This window comes from Pristiophorus japonicus, chromosome 3 (assembly GCF_044704955.1).
Source record: "Pristiophorus japonicus isolate sPriJap1 chromosome 3, sPriJap1.hap1, whole genome shotgun sequence".
Classification (NCBI taxonomy): Eukaryota; Metazoa; Chordata; class Chondrichthyes; family Pristiophoridae; genus Pristiophorus; species Pristiophorus japonicus.
This window is the reverse complement of record NC_091979.1, coordinates 78,938,899-78,954,969: the sequence shown is the minus strand read 5'-3', so window position 1 is coordinate 78,954,969 and position 16,071 is coordinate 78,938,899. Positions and strand designations below refer to the sequence as shown.

Genomic DNA, 16,071 nt, shown 5'->3' with positions numbered 1-16,071 from the left:
CTCCATGGCCTCACCCCTCCCTATCTCTGCAATCTCCTTCAGTTTCACAACTTCACGAGATGTCTGTACTCTTCAAATTCTGCCCTTTTGAGCATCCCTGATTATAGCTGCTCAACCATTGGTGGCTGTGCCTTCAGCTACTTGGGCCCCAAGCTCTGGAACTCCCTCCCTAAAATCTCCGCCTCTCTCCCTCTATTTACTCCTTTAAGATACTCCTTAAAACCTACCTCTTTGACCAAGCATTTGGTCATCTGCCATAATTTCTTCTTGTGTGGCTTGGTGTCAAATTTATCTGTTTTGTCTAACACTGCTGTGAAGCGCCTTGGGAAGTTTTATTACGTTAAAGGCGCCATATAAATAAAAGTTGTTGCCAAAAGCTTGTTTTAATCCGGATGCCTGAACTTTCAGAACTGCTATTGAGACCTGTATGTGTGTCTGTGAAGTGCGCAAATAATTGTGGGTTGTCATTTAGCTTTAAATGTATCCTTTTTATCCCTTGTTTATTGACTTGTATCCATATTTATTTTTTTATTAAAAACAGAATTTTGCTGATTTTTGCGCATGCCTGGAATTTTTGGGGTTGTGATTCTCTCTTCTCTCTGCCCCCCTACCCCCAATCAATGTATTTGATTCTAAAAATAGAATCTGAAAATTGTCAAAAATTCATGTTTTATAATTTAACTTTAATGATCTTCACTAATTGAGACTGGAAATTCATGCCCAAATCTTGAATTTTATCCAGGTTGTGTACTTCAGCTCCAAGTACAAAGGTAATGAAATATTTACTGAGCTATTTACTGAAATAAAAGCACAACCAGGTTGTCTACAGTCACCATTCAGTTCCAAGCACTTCTGAAATTATTACAGTGCTCCTTTTCACAGTGTTGGCAGACTCATTGGCATCTGGTGTGCTCTACCCATCATCTTGGATTACCATTGGGATATGGCCATGAATTTACCTAAATGTAATGATGTGGCTTTGTATGTCCCAAGGGGATTTATTGTGTATTAATTGGAAAATACAGAGAACATCTGTTACAATTGTTGATGCATATTGGTATCTGAGGCAGTTAACTTTTAGCTTGCTGGTGGTCTCCCAATATTTACCATTTCTTACCTACTAATGACTTGAGATAGCCATTGTTCTTTGTTTTCATATCAGGATTTTTAAGCTATGCTAATTATACCTTTTTAAACTATTGTAGATGTGGTACTTCTGGACAAACAGTCAGCCGTGGAAATCAGAGAGGTGGTGAAGATTCTAATGAAAGACACAGAACGACGACAGGCGTTGATCTGGGATCTTATCCAGTCGAACAGGGAGCTGAAGTAAAGCAGCTATATGACTATTTCACCAAACGAAAATGAACTGTTTAATTCAAACCTTTTTTAAAATACTGTGTATTTACTAATACAAATAACCCTGCCAGCTTGCCTATATGTCTGCAATATTGTAATACTACAGTGAGTAATATTGACTCGTCTATGATAAGTCGCATTAATAAATCAGATTGCACAATTGCTCCCTAGTACCCACATGACACCAAGGACCAATCTGATCTACACAAGGCTAAATGTTTTTATCAGTTACTTTTCTTTCCTCTACGATTTTTAAATTATTTAAAATTATCTTTTTAATTTTCAATTTCATTTAATGCCATGCAGTCAGGTCCAGACAGGCTCAGCCTCAGCTGTGTTAAACTTAAATTTCCCTTCCGAGTATGATCGCATGCCAAATCTTAGCCTGCTCAGCCACTATATCCAGCTTGATACGTCAACTTGTATTTATATAGCCTCTTTAACATCGTAAAATGCCCCAGGGTGCTTCGTAAGAGGGTAATCAGACAAAATTTGACAGAGCCACATAGGGACATATTGGGCAGGTGACCATAAGCTTGGACAAAGGAGTAGGTTTTAAGTAGTGTCTTAAAGGAGGAGAGTGAAGCGGAGAGCTTTAGGGAGGGATTTCCAGAGTTTTGGGGCAGTAACAGCTGAAGTCACAGCCCTTGAAAGTGGGGCTAAGGAAATTGGAGAAGCCAGAATTGGAGGAGCACACAGATCGCGGAAGGTTGTAGGGCTGGAGGAGATACAGAGATGGGGAAGGTGAGGCAGGCCATGGAGGGATTTGAAAACCAGGATGAGAATTTTAAATTCATGGCATTGTTGGACTGGCTGCCAATGTAGCTCAGCGAGCACAGGGGTGATTGGTGAATGGGACTTGGTGCGAGTTAGGATACAGACTGCAGCGTTTTGGACAAGCTAAAGTTTACTGTGAGTGGAGGATGGGAGGCTGGCCAAGAGAGCATTGCAATAGTCTCATCTGGTGTCAATGAAAGCATGAATGAGGGTTTCAGCATCAGATGAGCTGAAGCAGGGGTGAAGACGGGTAATATTTTGGAGGTGGAAGTAGGCGGTCTTGGTAATGGGGAGGATATGGAGTCAGAAGCTCAGCTCAGGGTGAAATAGGATGGCCAGGTTGCGAAGAGTCTGGTTCAGACTTGCACTGTTACATAGGCATAACATAGTTTTGTGGCACATACTGCATTTTGAAGCATTATATCAGTTTTAACTGGTAGATTGGAGTGGACACAACACACTTCCATTCTCTGCTTTGAGTGATCTGGATGAAAGCAATTTGGCCAAATTGGAATGAGAATCGCCTGCAGCTCTGTGTCATTTTTGTACCAAATCTCTGATGTAGGCATTATTTTTAAGAAGTCACAGAACGCTAACAGCCTTGTTCAAACCAAAATTACTGCTTATGCTCCAGTTGAATACCTAAATATTAGAACATGTGCACTTTGAACACAAACTTGGTTTGTATTTGCCTTATTAAAAGAAGTTGAAATTTGCCAAAATTTTTACAAGTAGAAATTCACTTTTTTTCAGTGGGCTGCCTGCTAAGCCATTTTATTACCCTGACGACTAATATTGTAACTTGAGTCTGGTGTACAGGCTTAAAGGGCAGAATGGCCTACACCTGTACCTCTGTGACATTGAGATTAAGGGTGCGAACCCAACCCTCCACTTGCTCTTTAGAGTGCTATGCAATGTTATGTGCCATGCAAATTTTTAAGATTTAAGATTTAAGGATATAAGATTTTTAAAGGGATAGAAAAAATTAACCTTAAATAATATTTTCAGATATTTCAGGGCAGTAGGATGAAGGCAGAGGTTCAGGGTTAGGAGAGACTTTGAAGTACTATTTTGCACAAAGGATATCAACAGCTGCAGCAGGTTGCGAGGAAGGGGACTCAACTCCATTAAGAAATAGCTAGATGTTATAATGTGTAGATGCTAAAATTGGTATTCTGTAAGGTCATCAAATGGGTCTATCTTGGGATTTCTGTAACTAATCTGCAACTGTTAACATGTCTTAGAATAGCATATTTCATTTCAACTGGAGTCCATGCCAAGTGAATTGAGCATTAATATGGAAGACAACATTTACCATCATTTAGATGTAGGAAAAGTAGGCATTTAGATATAGGTGATATAGGAAACAGAGCAGCAAATTTGTCGACAGCAAGGTCTCACACACACAATAATGAGATAATCTGCTTTAGTGATGCTGGTTGCAGAATGAATATTGATCGGGACACCATGGATTTGTTTGCACCCTGAGGGCAGGCGGGGTCTCAGTTTAATGTCTCATCATGACGGCAGTTCTGACAGTACAGCACTCCCTCATTACTGCACTGATGTGTTAGCCTAGCTTATTTATTTTTTAAAAACATAACACTACTGGTTTTTCCAGTTCAGGTAGATATTCATGAATTTTTCACATGCACCCCTTGAAGTTTGCTGAAAACCTATTGTTGTAATGGAACCGACATAATCGCCATTTGCTTTATCGAAATGCTTGAGACAAGATTGGCTATACTAGATTTTCAGAGATCCATCCAGGAAGAAGTGGCCCTGTATAATGCAGCATAGTGCCAGTGTTATTTCTTCACGAGCGAGAAACAAATTTAAGTCTTAAGGATAAGGGGTAAGCCATTTAGGACCGAGATGAGGAGGAACTTCTTCACTCAGGAAGTTGTTAACCTGTGGAATTCTCTTCCGCAGAGAGTTGTTGATGCCAGTTCATTAGATATATTCAAGAGGGAGTTGGATATGGCCCTTGCGGCTAAAGGGATCAAGGGGTATGGAGAGAAAGCAGGAAATGGGTACTGAGGTGAATGATCAGCCATGATCTTATTGAATGGTGGTGTAGGCTCGAAGGGCCGAATGGCCTACTCCTGCACCTATTTTCTATGTTTCTAAATACAAGTGAATGATATTTTTAAAACCATCTCTACTATGCCAATACCTGTACTCCACATAAGAATAGAATATTAAATGGCTTGGTGATTACAACAGAACAGCCTTTTAAAACAAAATTGTTTTTCTGCCATGTTAAATTGGTTTCCACCCTTCGCTCATTGAATGTTAAATGAGATGTACTAAGCCACACAGAGGAAGTAGAATACCCAGAAATAGTTTCAGATCTGGAAAAATGTAACACATTCTTGCTGTAGAACAATAAAATGGAATTTTGCCAATTTCATTGTGCTTTTGAAACATAAACGGATATTTCTTACCATTGCAGAAATCACCTGCGCCAGCAGCAGAGTAGAGCCTCTTCGGAACAACAGCATACATCTGACCTGTTAGTCCATGACACTGTTAAATCGAAGATTCAGGAGCTACAGGCTGGCTATTTTGCAAAGTGTTGTCAACAGCAAAAGGAAGTTGAGCAACTGCAGCACGATAAACAAGATATGCAGGTAATGGGAATAAAAAAGGAGGGAGAGAGAAAACAGGGAATTATAGACCGGTCAGCCTGACATCGGTAATGGGTAAAATGATGGAATCAATTATTAAGGATGTCAGAGCAGCGCATTTGGAAAGAGGTGACATGATAGGTCCAAGTCAGCATGGATTTATGAAAGGGAAATCATGCTTGACAAATCTCCTGGAATTTTTTGAGGATGTTTCCAGTAGAGTGGACAAGGGGGAACCAGTTGATGTGGTGTATTTGGACTTTCAGAAGGCTTTCGCCAAGGTCCCACACAAGAGATTAATGTGCAAAGTTAAAGCACATGGGATTGGGGGTAGTGTGCTGACGTGGATTGAGAACTGGTTGGCAGACAGGAAGCAAAGAGTAGGAGTAAATGGCGACTTTTCAGAATGGCAGGCAGTGACTAGTGGGGTACCGCAAGATTCTTTGCTGGGGCCCCAGCTGTTTACATTGTACATTAATGATTTAGACGAGGGGATTAAATGTAGTATCTCCAAATTTGCGGATGACACTAAGTTGGGTGGCAGTGTGAGCTGCGAGGAGGTTGCTATGAGGCTGCAGAGTGACTTGGATAGGTTATGTGAGTGGGCAAATGCATGGCAGATGAAGTATAATGTGGATAAATGTGAGGTTATCCACTTTGGTGGTAAAAACAGAGAGACAGACTATTATCTGAATGGTGACAGATTAGGAAAAGGGGAGGTGCAACGAGACCTGGGATCATGGTACATCAGTCATTGAAGGTTGGCATGCAGGTACAGCAGGCGGTTAAGAAAGCAAATGGCATGTTGGCCTTCATAGCGAGGGGATTTGAGTACAGGGGCATGGAGGTGTTACTACAGTTGTACAGGGCCTTGGTGAGGCCACACCTGGAGTATTGTGTACAGTTTTAGTCTCCTAACTTGAGGAGGAAATTCTTGCTATTGAGGGAGTGCAGCGAAGGTTCACCAGACTGAATCCCGGGATGGCGGGACTGACATATCAAGAAAGATTGGATCAACTGGGCTTGTATTCACTGGAGTTCAGAAGAATGAGAGGGGATCTCATAGAAACGTTTAAAATTCTGATGGGTTTAGACAGGTTAGATGCAGGAAGAATGTTCCCAATGTTGGGGAAGTCCAGAACCAGGGGTCACAATCTAAGGATAAGGGGTAAGCCATTTAGGACCGAGATGAGGAAAAATTTCTTCACCCAGAGAGTGGTGAACCTGTGGAATTCTCTATCACAGAAAGTTGTTGAGGCCAATTCACTAAATATATTCAAAAAGGAATTAGATGTAGTCCTTATTACTAGGGGGATCAAGGGGTATGGCGAGAAAGCAGGAAGGGGGTACTGAAGTTGCATGTTCAGCCATGAACTCATTGAATGGCGGTGCAGGCTCGAAGGGCCGAATGGCCTACTCCTGCACCTATTTTCTATGTTTCTATGACACACACTGCTTATTTGTATTTTAAGACTTTAATCTCATTCTTGTCTAGGACCATGGATAATCTATTTGAGTTCTGTGATACATGAATGTTTTAAGTTGCTTTCATGACCAGTGTAGAAAACAATAGGACGGAGAGATTATGCAATGAAAATAGTAAAATCAAGAAATAATTGTACCTGTTTAGCGTGCCAACATTGTTAATTCTACTTTTTGGGGCAGCTATGGATTGGCAGTCTATCTGGCATTGCCAGCAATGCCCACCCCTTTCTGGTTTCTTAAAACTAAAAGAAAAACACTGGCTGTTGGAAATCTGAACAAGATTTGGATGAAGGAAGAGAGTGTACTATCTCCAAGTTTGCGGATGACACTAAACTGGGTGGCGGTGTGAGCTGTGAGGAGGATGCTAAGAGGCTGTATTGTGATTTGGACAGATTAGGTGAGTGGGCAAATACATGGCAGATGCAGTATAATGTGGATAAATGTGAGGTTATCCATTTTGGGGGCAAAACCATGAAGGCAGAATATTATCTGAATGGCGGCAGACTAGAAAAAGGGGAGGTGCAACGAGACCTGGGTGTCATGGTTCATCAGTCACTGAAAGTGGGCATGCAGGTACAGCAGGCGGTAAAGAAGGCAAATGGTATGTTGGCCTTCGTAGCTAGGGGATTTGAATATAGGAACGGGGGGGGTCTTACTGCAGTTGTACAGGGCCTTGGTGAGGCCTCACCTGGAATATTGTGTTCAGCTTTGGTCTCCTAGTCTGAGGAAGGACGTTCTTGCTATTGAGGGAGTGCAGCGAAGGTTCACCAGACTGATTCCAGGGATGGCTGGGCTGTCATATGAGGAGAGACTGGATCAACTGGGCCCTTATTCACTGGAGTTTAGAAGGATGAGAGGGGATCTCATAGAAACATATAAGATTCTGACGGGACTGGACAGGTTAGATGCGGGAAGAATGTTCTCGATGTTGGGGAAGTCCAGAACCAGGGGACATAGTCTTAGGATAAGGGGTAGGCTATTTAGGAAACAGGAAATGCCGGGGAAACCCAACAGGTCAGGCTGCATCTGTGGAAGACGGAACAAAGTCTTCTGACTCTGTCAGAACCTCTGATGAAGGATTCATTAAATCTGAAATGTTAACTTTTGTTCGAGCCATTTAAAGGACAAGTCTGTTCAGGTTAAAGATCTTCTGGCACCATTTGTAGAAAAGTTCTCGTGGTTGGGTTAGCATTGCACCCTCAATTGATGCAGTCAAGTCCACTTAAATAAATAACCGATAAAAAATAAAATGTTTGGGAATAAAACCTCCATGTCCTTTTTCATTCTTTTCCAATGATAATTGCCCTGTTAAATTGAAAAAGTCTAGATTTATTAATTTAACCATTATACTGCTTCGCCTGTCAAATTGTACAACTCTTGTTTTTTGATTGTGTGGAAATCACCTAATAACCAATTCAGTGACGTTTCAGTCTCTTACCTCTTTTACCTGCTCAGGTGGTAGGGCATAACCACTTTTGGCAAACAATGTGACGAGTGCTTTTGATTAGGTGTGAAAACCGTCTCATCAGATGCTATGTGATATTTATAATTTACCCATATTTTGTAGCACACAATCCCTTTAATAAGAAACTGTGGCAGAAACTCTGGGAAATTTTAATCCCCAAGAACGGGTGGATTGGGAGCGAGTGGGCGGTAGCGCAACCCGGCTCCGATGTGTCCACTTCCGGGTTTAGCGGAGGCGTGTTTGGATGCTGGCAAGAAACCTATATGCCAAAGTCGGGGTTTCATAATCGGATGTGGGTGGTTGCATATTGCCGCAATTAACATACTTAGGAGATGTTATTGAGGTATTTTTAAATTGTTTTTAACTTGACCCCAAATTTCACTTGAGCAGCACGGGTTTCCCAGCGAAACTGACCAGGAAAACCAAGGCGAGTTTAAACACCAGTTCAGGTGAGTATTTGAACTTGGTCATTGTCCTATCTGAATAAAAGCTCACTTATTGCAGCTGCTTTCTCAGTTACCTCTCGCAAATGTTTGCAGAGAGTGTTTGTGTGAATACAGCTTTTTAATCAACCTTGTGAAAATTTCAAATTGACAAGATCAGGATGCGAGACGCCTTGGATGTGTTTGACAGTACATCAGAAGAGGAAGGCCATCACCATCCACAGCAGTGACAATGTGCTATAATGGGATCACCACATGCATGGGAGGGAGATGCACAGGAGAGGGGCCGAGGTCGCAGGAGGAACGACCCATGCCACAGGGTTCACAGACAGAGGCTCAGCTTCCTTGATCTCATAGAAGAGCATTGCTTTCGCAGACTGAGGTTGTCATCATCATCATAGGCAGTCCCTCGCATTGAGGCTAACTTGCTCCACGCCAAAAAGGGATGAGTTCACAGTGTTTCAATGAAGGACCTAATATTCTAGGCCCCGAATTACATTTTGAAGGGTGGAAGATGCCTGTGCATGGATTATTTTATCGCGTGACGGCCGATGCACACCAGCCACCACACAGGCTTGACAGAGTTAGTTCTTGGTCCAGTGGCAGGGATTAATCAAGACGACAGGAGACCAACTCTGCTGCACGGACCTAGTACACACACATATTGCAGTGTGGACTGGCCTGTGCTGCCCCAGGGCCCTTGCCTCTGCTGGGCCCCGAACTCACGCCTCTCCTGGGCCCCAATTACGATGCTCTACGAACTCTTGTCACTCCTTTGCCCTTGACCTCACTGCTCCTTCACCCAAACCTTGCCGCTCCTACTGTACCTGCCCGCGCTCCAATTAGCGACCTGGATTTGGGTGACGTCAAATCCAGTCGCCCTCTCACAGCTGTCGCCCTCCTGCAGCAGCACACGCTGTACCTTGTAGTGCCTCCACGCTCGTTTTAAGGTCCTGACCCGCAAAAGAGCATGGAGGTGTCGGACCCAGCATTCGGCACGGCCCCGACCTAAGGTTGTCATAGCAGGTGGTGACAGACATCTGCAGTCGCTTACAAGAAGACCTGCTATGTGATGGTCACCCAGTGGCTGTGAATTTGACCACGGTCCTCAACTTTTTTTTTGCGTCCGGATCCTTCCAGGACGCTACCGGAGACGTATCCAGGGTCTCCCCCCTTGGCTGCACATAATTGAATAAGGCAGGTCACTGGCTTGTTTGCCAGGTCTGATAATTATGCAAATTTTCCGTGAATGCAGGAGCCAGGATGAGCGGGCAATCGGATTCGCCTGGCAGGCTGGAATCCCCAGGTAAAGGATACCATTGCCTGCATACCTGTTTCAGTCTGAGCGCCCTCACAACAACCAGGAGTTTTTATAAACTGCATGGGATATTTATCCATCAATGCATAGCTGGTGTGCATCTACAAAAAGAGGTACATGCAGGTCTGTGCCAGATTCCCTAGGAGCTGCCATGATGCCGTCATAACGAGGCAGTCCAACATCCTAGATCATTTCGTTCCAGGAAGCAGATTTGAGGGCTGGCTCCCAGGAGACAAGGTATAGCCACTTCAAACTTGGCTCACCACCAGGAACCCCACCAATGAGGCGCAGGAGCGCTTCAACAAGAGACACATGACCACATTGTGTGTTATCGAGCAAGCCATTGGAATGTTGGAAGACATGCTTCAGGTGCCCAGATCGGTCTGGAGGTGCCCTTCAGTACTTGCCAGGTAGGATGACCAGAATGATGGTGGTGTGCTGCATCCTACACAACATTGCGCAGCGGAGAGAATTGCAGGTGGAGGAGGATGAAGAGGCTCCTCACTCATCTTTGGGTAAGAAGAACGTAGAGGAGGAGGAGGATAACGATGTGGCACCCATTGCCAGACTAGCCACTTCCATTACTGCCAGGGATGCTTTAATATCTCAACGGTTCACATAGTGTGTGTTGTGTATGTATAATGTAAGTATACACCTTGTACACTTAATGTACAGTTACGTAAGACTAGTCGATGTACCTTCACACTGTATATACCAGAGGGTGCAACTGGTGGAGACCCAGGGGTCACCTGTACACGACAGGTAACCAGGTATAAAAGGGAGCTCACCATGCTGTATCCTCACTAAGGAGCTGTAATAAATGGACTAAGGTCACCACAGTTCAAGTACAATATCTTACCTCGTGGAGTCATTACTAGAGTGCTTACAGACACAATAGTGTGAATCATAACAAATGCAATCCTGCGGCCGCCTCCCCACCCTCCCCCACAGATCAGATTATTTGGTCATTATCACAATGTTTGTGGGACATTACAACAGTAACTACACTTCAAAAAGAGTACCTCATTGGCTGTGAAGCGTTTTGGAACATCTAGTGGTCATGAAAGATAAGTGCAAGCCTTTTTTTTTTCCAGCATTGTTAGCTTTTTGCAAAACTTGATACAACAGTTAAAATGGATTAAATAATAGAACGGTTAAGTAAATAAAATTATTTGGCAAAATTATTATTCATATCACAGTTTTTCTCTGCCGGTCATAAACCAAATTAGTTGGGCATTCATCTCATTGCTCTCTGTGGGAGCATGCTGTGTACAAAATGGCTACCATGGGTGCCTGCATAAGTTGTTGCACTTTATTGTAATTCATAAGAACATAAGAAATAGAAGCAGGAGTAGGCCATTTGGCCCCTTGAGCCTGCTCCGCCATTAAATTGGATCATGGTTGATCTGATCCTGGATTCAGCTCCACTTCCCTGCCCGCCCCCCATAACCTTTTACTCTTTTATCACTCAAAAATCTGTAATTAAATATATTCAATGACCCAGGCTCTTCCATAGGTTTACAACCCTCTGAGAAGAAATTTCTCCTCATCTCGATTTTAAATGGGTGGGCTCTTATTCTAAGACTATGTCCCTTCGTTTTAGTTTCCCCTATGAGTGGAAATATCCTCTCTGCATCCACATTGTCAAGCCCCTCATTATCTTATGTTTCAATAAGATCACATTCTTCTGAACTCCAATGTGTATAGGCCCAACCTACTCAACCTATCCTTGTAGGTTAACCCCCTCATCTCTGGAATCAACCTAGTGAACCTTGTCTGAACACCCTCCAATGCAAGTATATCCTTCCTTAAAAACGGAGACCAAAACTGGACGCAGTACTCCAGATGTGGCCTCACCAATACCCTGGACAGTTGCAGCAGGACTTCTCTGCTTTTATACTCTCTCCCCCTTGCAATAAAGGCCAACATTCCATTTGCCTTCCTGATTACTTGCTGTACCTGCATACTAACTTTGTGAATCATGCACAAGGACCCCAAGGTCTCTCTAATGCAGCACTTGGCAATTTTTCTCCATTTAAATTGTAATTTGCTTTTCTATTATTTCTGCCAAAGTGGATAACCTCACATTTTCCCACATTATATTCCATCTACCAAATTTTTGACCACTCACTTAGCATTGCAGCTGAAGCTCTTCGGGACCTTGAAACGCAAGATAAGGTGCGATTAGGAATGCATTTTTTTTAAACTAAAACAGATTAACATAATTTTAATAAAATTGGCGCTCACATTTTCTGTTTGGTTTATGTGTTGTCCTGAGGAAGGCACATTTAACTAGAATTTTGTGCCCCAACTATTGGTAATTGTAGCTATTAGTAGCTATATTGTGAATTCAGTGTATCTATGACAAATGAGTTTAGGTTTGGTGTCTATTGCTTCAAATCCCATTATCGCAATGTTTAAAAAAACTACAATTCAAATTCTTGTGCCAAGGTTATTGTTGTAAATTTAGTCAGTTACAGACAACAGCTTCAAAATTAAGCAATGCTATGTAATTGTTATTGGTTCAATTTGCATTTTAGTGTGTTACTATAAGGATTTTATGTGCCCATTAGGTACATTGTCGTCAGTTGAAACAAAAGCTGCACGAGCAAGAGAAGACTATTGTGCGATTGAAGAAAAAGTTGTACATGATTGTGACTGAGGAAGAACAATGCATTGAAAGACAGAATAAGGTGTTTCACCAGTTTCATAAGCAAGCCACCAGAGCTCATAATATACCTAATCAACAGTAAGAGTCTACATGTTTGTCTGAAATCTTTGGAATACTGAATACATTGGCCTTTACAAATGAATTAGAATGATTGGCAAGTAACCAGCTATTCTAATCTCTGCAGGTTGCTTGATCTGATCGATGCCTATGAAACCCAAATCCATTGCTTGCAGCAGGAGTTGAGGTAACCTGTTAAATGATCTTATTTGGTTTTCTATTCCACTTTGTTGTATATATTTAAATGTATGGATATCCTGTGATGAAACTGTTATTGGAAAAAATATGTAGACAAATGCTGTACCAACTAAACTAACCCCCACTTTGAATCATAGTTTACAGCAAAGAGGAGGCCATTTGCACCATTGTTGTCTGCAGGCTCTTTGCTACTTCTACTGCCCTGCTATCGAACCAAATATCTTTTGCTATACAGCTTGGTTGGATATTATTAATCTACAAGTAAACTTCCGACGTAATTGTGTACCAAAGCCATAAAAAGCATTTCATATAGTATTTGATTTTGCAGAAATAAAAATGAACCTTAACAGTTGAAGAATTTTCTGTAGACTTAATATATTTGGTGTTTATAGCCATTGAATGGTGAGATAAATGTCTGTGTTGCACCACTATTCCGTGGCAATACTTAGCATTATCTGCTATATCCCATGAGGATGTTTCAGACTACTGTTATACTCCCCGACACGATTTGTGTTTGCTCAAAATGCTTTTTACTCATGCCTAGTACAACATTTTGCTTCCTTAGGCAAACCCTTGCAGCCCCATGTTCTGAAACAGGAGTTTATGTGCAAAATAACTTGTTAAAACAAAAATTAAAATACTGCAATGCTGGAAATCTGAAACTATAAACAGAAAATGCTGGAAGCACACAGGTCAGACAACATCTGTGGAAAAAGGAAGTTATCATTTCTGCTCAATGAACTTTCGCTGGAACCGGAAGATATTACAGATGAGTAACTTATAAGGAGCAATAGAGCCAGGGAAAAAAGGAATGGTCTGTGATTAGGTAGAGGATAGGAGACGATTAAAGGACAGAAGTAATAATAATGCAAGACAAGGTGGCACTAATGAGAAACATTAGGGAAGCAAAAAATATATTTAAGATCCAGATGTCATTCACACATACACTGGGTCTCTATGCATCTTTTGTTTTTCTAGAATAACATGTTACCAGGTCAATAATTAATCCTTTAACCAATGGGATCCAGACTGGAAATAGTCAGCATGTAGGGAAAGGAAGAAGCCATCCAGGAGCTGTAATAACTTGCATGGATGAGAGAGAAACTGGAGGATGGAGTTTGAGCTGGGGTAGGATGGGGGTCTGGGAAGACAGGTTGTCCAGGACTTGCTGCAATATACATTGAAGAGTGCTTACCTGAGTCGGGGACGCGTTAAAATGTGAATGGATACAAGTGTGATGCTTACATGAAGTGAGCGTTTTTTACAAAATGGCAGGAGTGGGGCAAACAGGAATCTGAGCTGGGAGATTTTTTTTAATGGACAAACTCAGAGTAGGCTCAAGAGATATCTTAGATATGTAAAGAGAAAAAGGTTAGTAAGGACAAACGTAGGTCCCCTGCAGTCAGAATCAGGGGAAGTCATAACGGGGAACAAGGAAATGGCAGACCAATTGAACAAGTACTTTGGTTCGGTATTCACTAAGGAGGACACAAACAACCTTCCGGATAGAAAAGGGGTCAGAGGGTCTAGTAAGGAGGAGGAACTGAGGGAAATCCTTATTAGTCGGGAAATTGTGTTGGGGAAATTGATGGGATTGAAGGCCGATAAATCCCCAGGGCCTAATGGACTGCATCCCAGAGTACTTAGGGAGGTGGCCTTGGAAATAGCGGATGCATTGACAGTCATTTTCCAACATTCCATTGACTCTGGATCAGTTCCTATCGAGTGGAGGGTAGCCAATGTAACCCCACTTTTAAAAAAAAAAGGAGGGAGAGAGAAAACAGGGAATTATCGACCGGTCAGCCTGACCTCAGTAGTGGGTAAAATGATGGAATTAATTATTAAGGATGTCATAGCAGCGCATTTGGAAAGAGGTGACATGATAGGTCCAAGTCAGCATGGATTTGTGAAAGGGAAATCATGCTTGACAAATCTTCTGAAATTTTTTAAGGATGTTTCCAGTAGAGTGGACAAGGGAGAACCAGTTGATGTGGTATATTTGGACTTTCAGAAGGCTTTCGACAAGGTCCCACACAAGAGATTAATGTGCAAAGTTAAAGCACATGGGATTGGGGGTAGTGTGCTGACATGGATTGAGAACTGGTTGTCAGACAGGAAGCAAAGAGTAGGAGTAAATGTGTACTTTTCAGAATGGCAGGCAGTGACTAGTGGGGTACCGCAAGGTTCTGTGCTGGGGCCCCAGCTGTTTACACTGTACATTAGTGATTTAGACGAGGGGATTAAATGTAGCATCTCCAAATTTGCGGATGACACTAAGTTGGGTGGCAGTGTGAGCTGCGAGGAGGATGCTATGAGGCTGCAGAGTGACTTGGATAGGTTAGGTGAGTGGGCAAATGCATGGCAGATGAAGTATAATGTGGATAAATGTGAGGTTATCCACTTTGGTGGTAAAAACAGAGAGACAGACTATTATCTGAATGGTGACAGATTAGGAAAAGGGGAGGTGCAACAAGACCTGGGTGTCATGGTACATCAGTCATTGAAGGTTGGCATGCAGGTACAGCAGGCGGTTAAGAAAGCAAATGGCATGTTGGCCTTCATAGCGAGGGGATTTGAGTACAGGGGCAGGGAGGTGTTGCTACAGTTGTACAGGGCCTTGGTGAGGCCACACCTGGAGTATTGTGTACAGTTTTGGTCTCCTAACTTGAGGAAGGACATTCTTGCTATTGAGGGAGTGCAGCGAAGGTTCACCAGACTGATTCCCGGGATGGCGGGACTGACATATCAAGAAAGACTGGATCAACTGGGCTTGTATTCACTGGAGTTCAGAAGAATGAGAGGGGACCTCATAGAAACGTTTAAAATTCTGATGGGTTCAGACAGGTTAGATGCAGGAAGAATATTCCCAATGTTGGGGAAGTCCAGAACTAAGGATAAGGGGTAAGCCATTTAGGACCGAGATGAGGAGAAACTTCTTCACCCAGAGAGTGGTGAACCTGTGGAATTCTCTACCACAGAAAGTTGTTGAGGCCAATTCACTAAATATATTCAAAAAGGAGTTAGATGAAGTCCTTACTACTAGGGGGATCAAGGGGTATAGCGAGAAAGCAGGAATGGGGTACTGAAGTTGCATGTTCAGCCTTGAACTCATTGAATGGCGGTGCAGGCTAGAAGGGCCGAATGGCCTACTCCTGCACCTATTTTCTATGTTTCTATGTTTCTATTAGCAGTAATGGGGCCTAAACAAATGGCCAGAGTAGGACACAACAAGGTAACCAGGAGCAAAAATTGTAAGATCAGGGCAAACTGAGAATGAAGACAGGAGGTTTATTTAAGCAGTGCAAGTGGGGCAAACTGGCAGCAGGACTGCGAGGTGTTTTATCAGCAACAGGGTCTAAATAAAGAGCTGAAACAGGTAAAAGCAAAGAAACAATGGGGGAGACAGAATAGTTGGAGTGAAGCAGAAGGAACAAAACTGCAGGAAGGCAGAAGGCTTGAGGGGCACTGAAGCAAGGAAGTATTGGCAAAGGTTGAAACTGGGCCAGCATGGCTTAGTGGTAGTACTCTCTCCCAGTCAGATGATTATGGGTTTAAACTACTTTAGGCTTCAGCTCGTATTCTAGGTTGACCTTTCAGTGCTGTGTTGTTAGAGGTGCTGTTGTTTGGATATGTTAAACCAAGATCCTTATGGCCTGTTCAGATGGACG

The 16,071-nt window shown here is 42.6% G+C and overlaps 1 protein-coding gene across 9 annotated transcripts in view; it reads left to right on the top strand.

The window, feature by feature from the left end:
* The window catches only part of cep70 (centrosomal protein 70), a 115,844-nt gene that overhangs the window by 48,198 nt on the left and 51,575 nt on the right, over positions 1 to 16,071 (top strand). For all 9 annotated transcript variants that reach the window (XM_070875471.1, XM_070875475.1, XM_070875478.1 and 6 more), the window contains 4 exons: positions 1,206 to 1,329; positions 4,592 to 4,769; positions 12,051 to 12,226; positions 12,333 to 12,392. In XM_070875471.1, the coding sequence (XP_070731572.1) occupies positions 1,206 to 1,329; positions 4,592 to 4,769; positions 12,051 to 12,226; positions 12,333 to 12,392 (538 nt within the window). The remainder of the gene's footprint in view (positions 1 to 1,205; positions 1,330 to 4,591; positions 4,770 to 12,050; positions 12,227 to 12,332; positions 12,393 to 16,071) is intronic.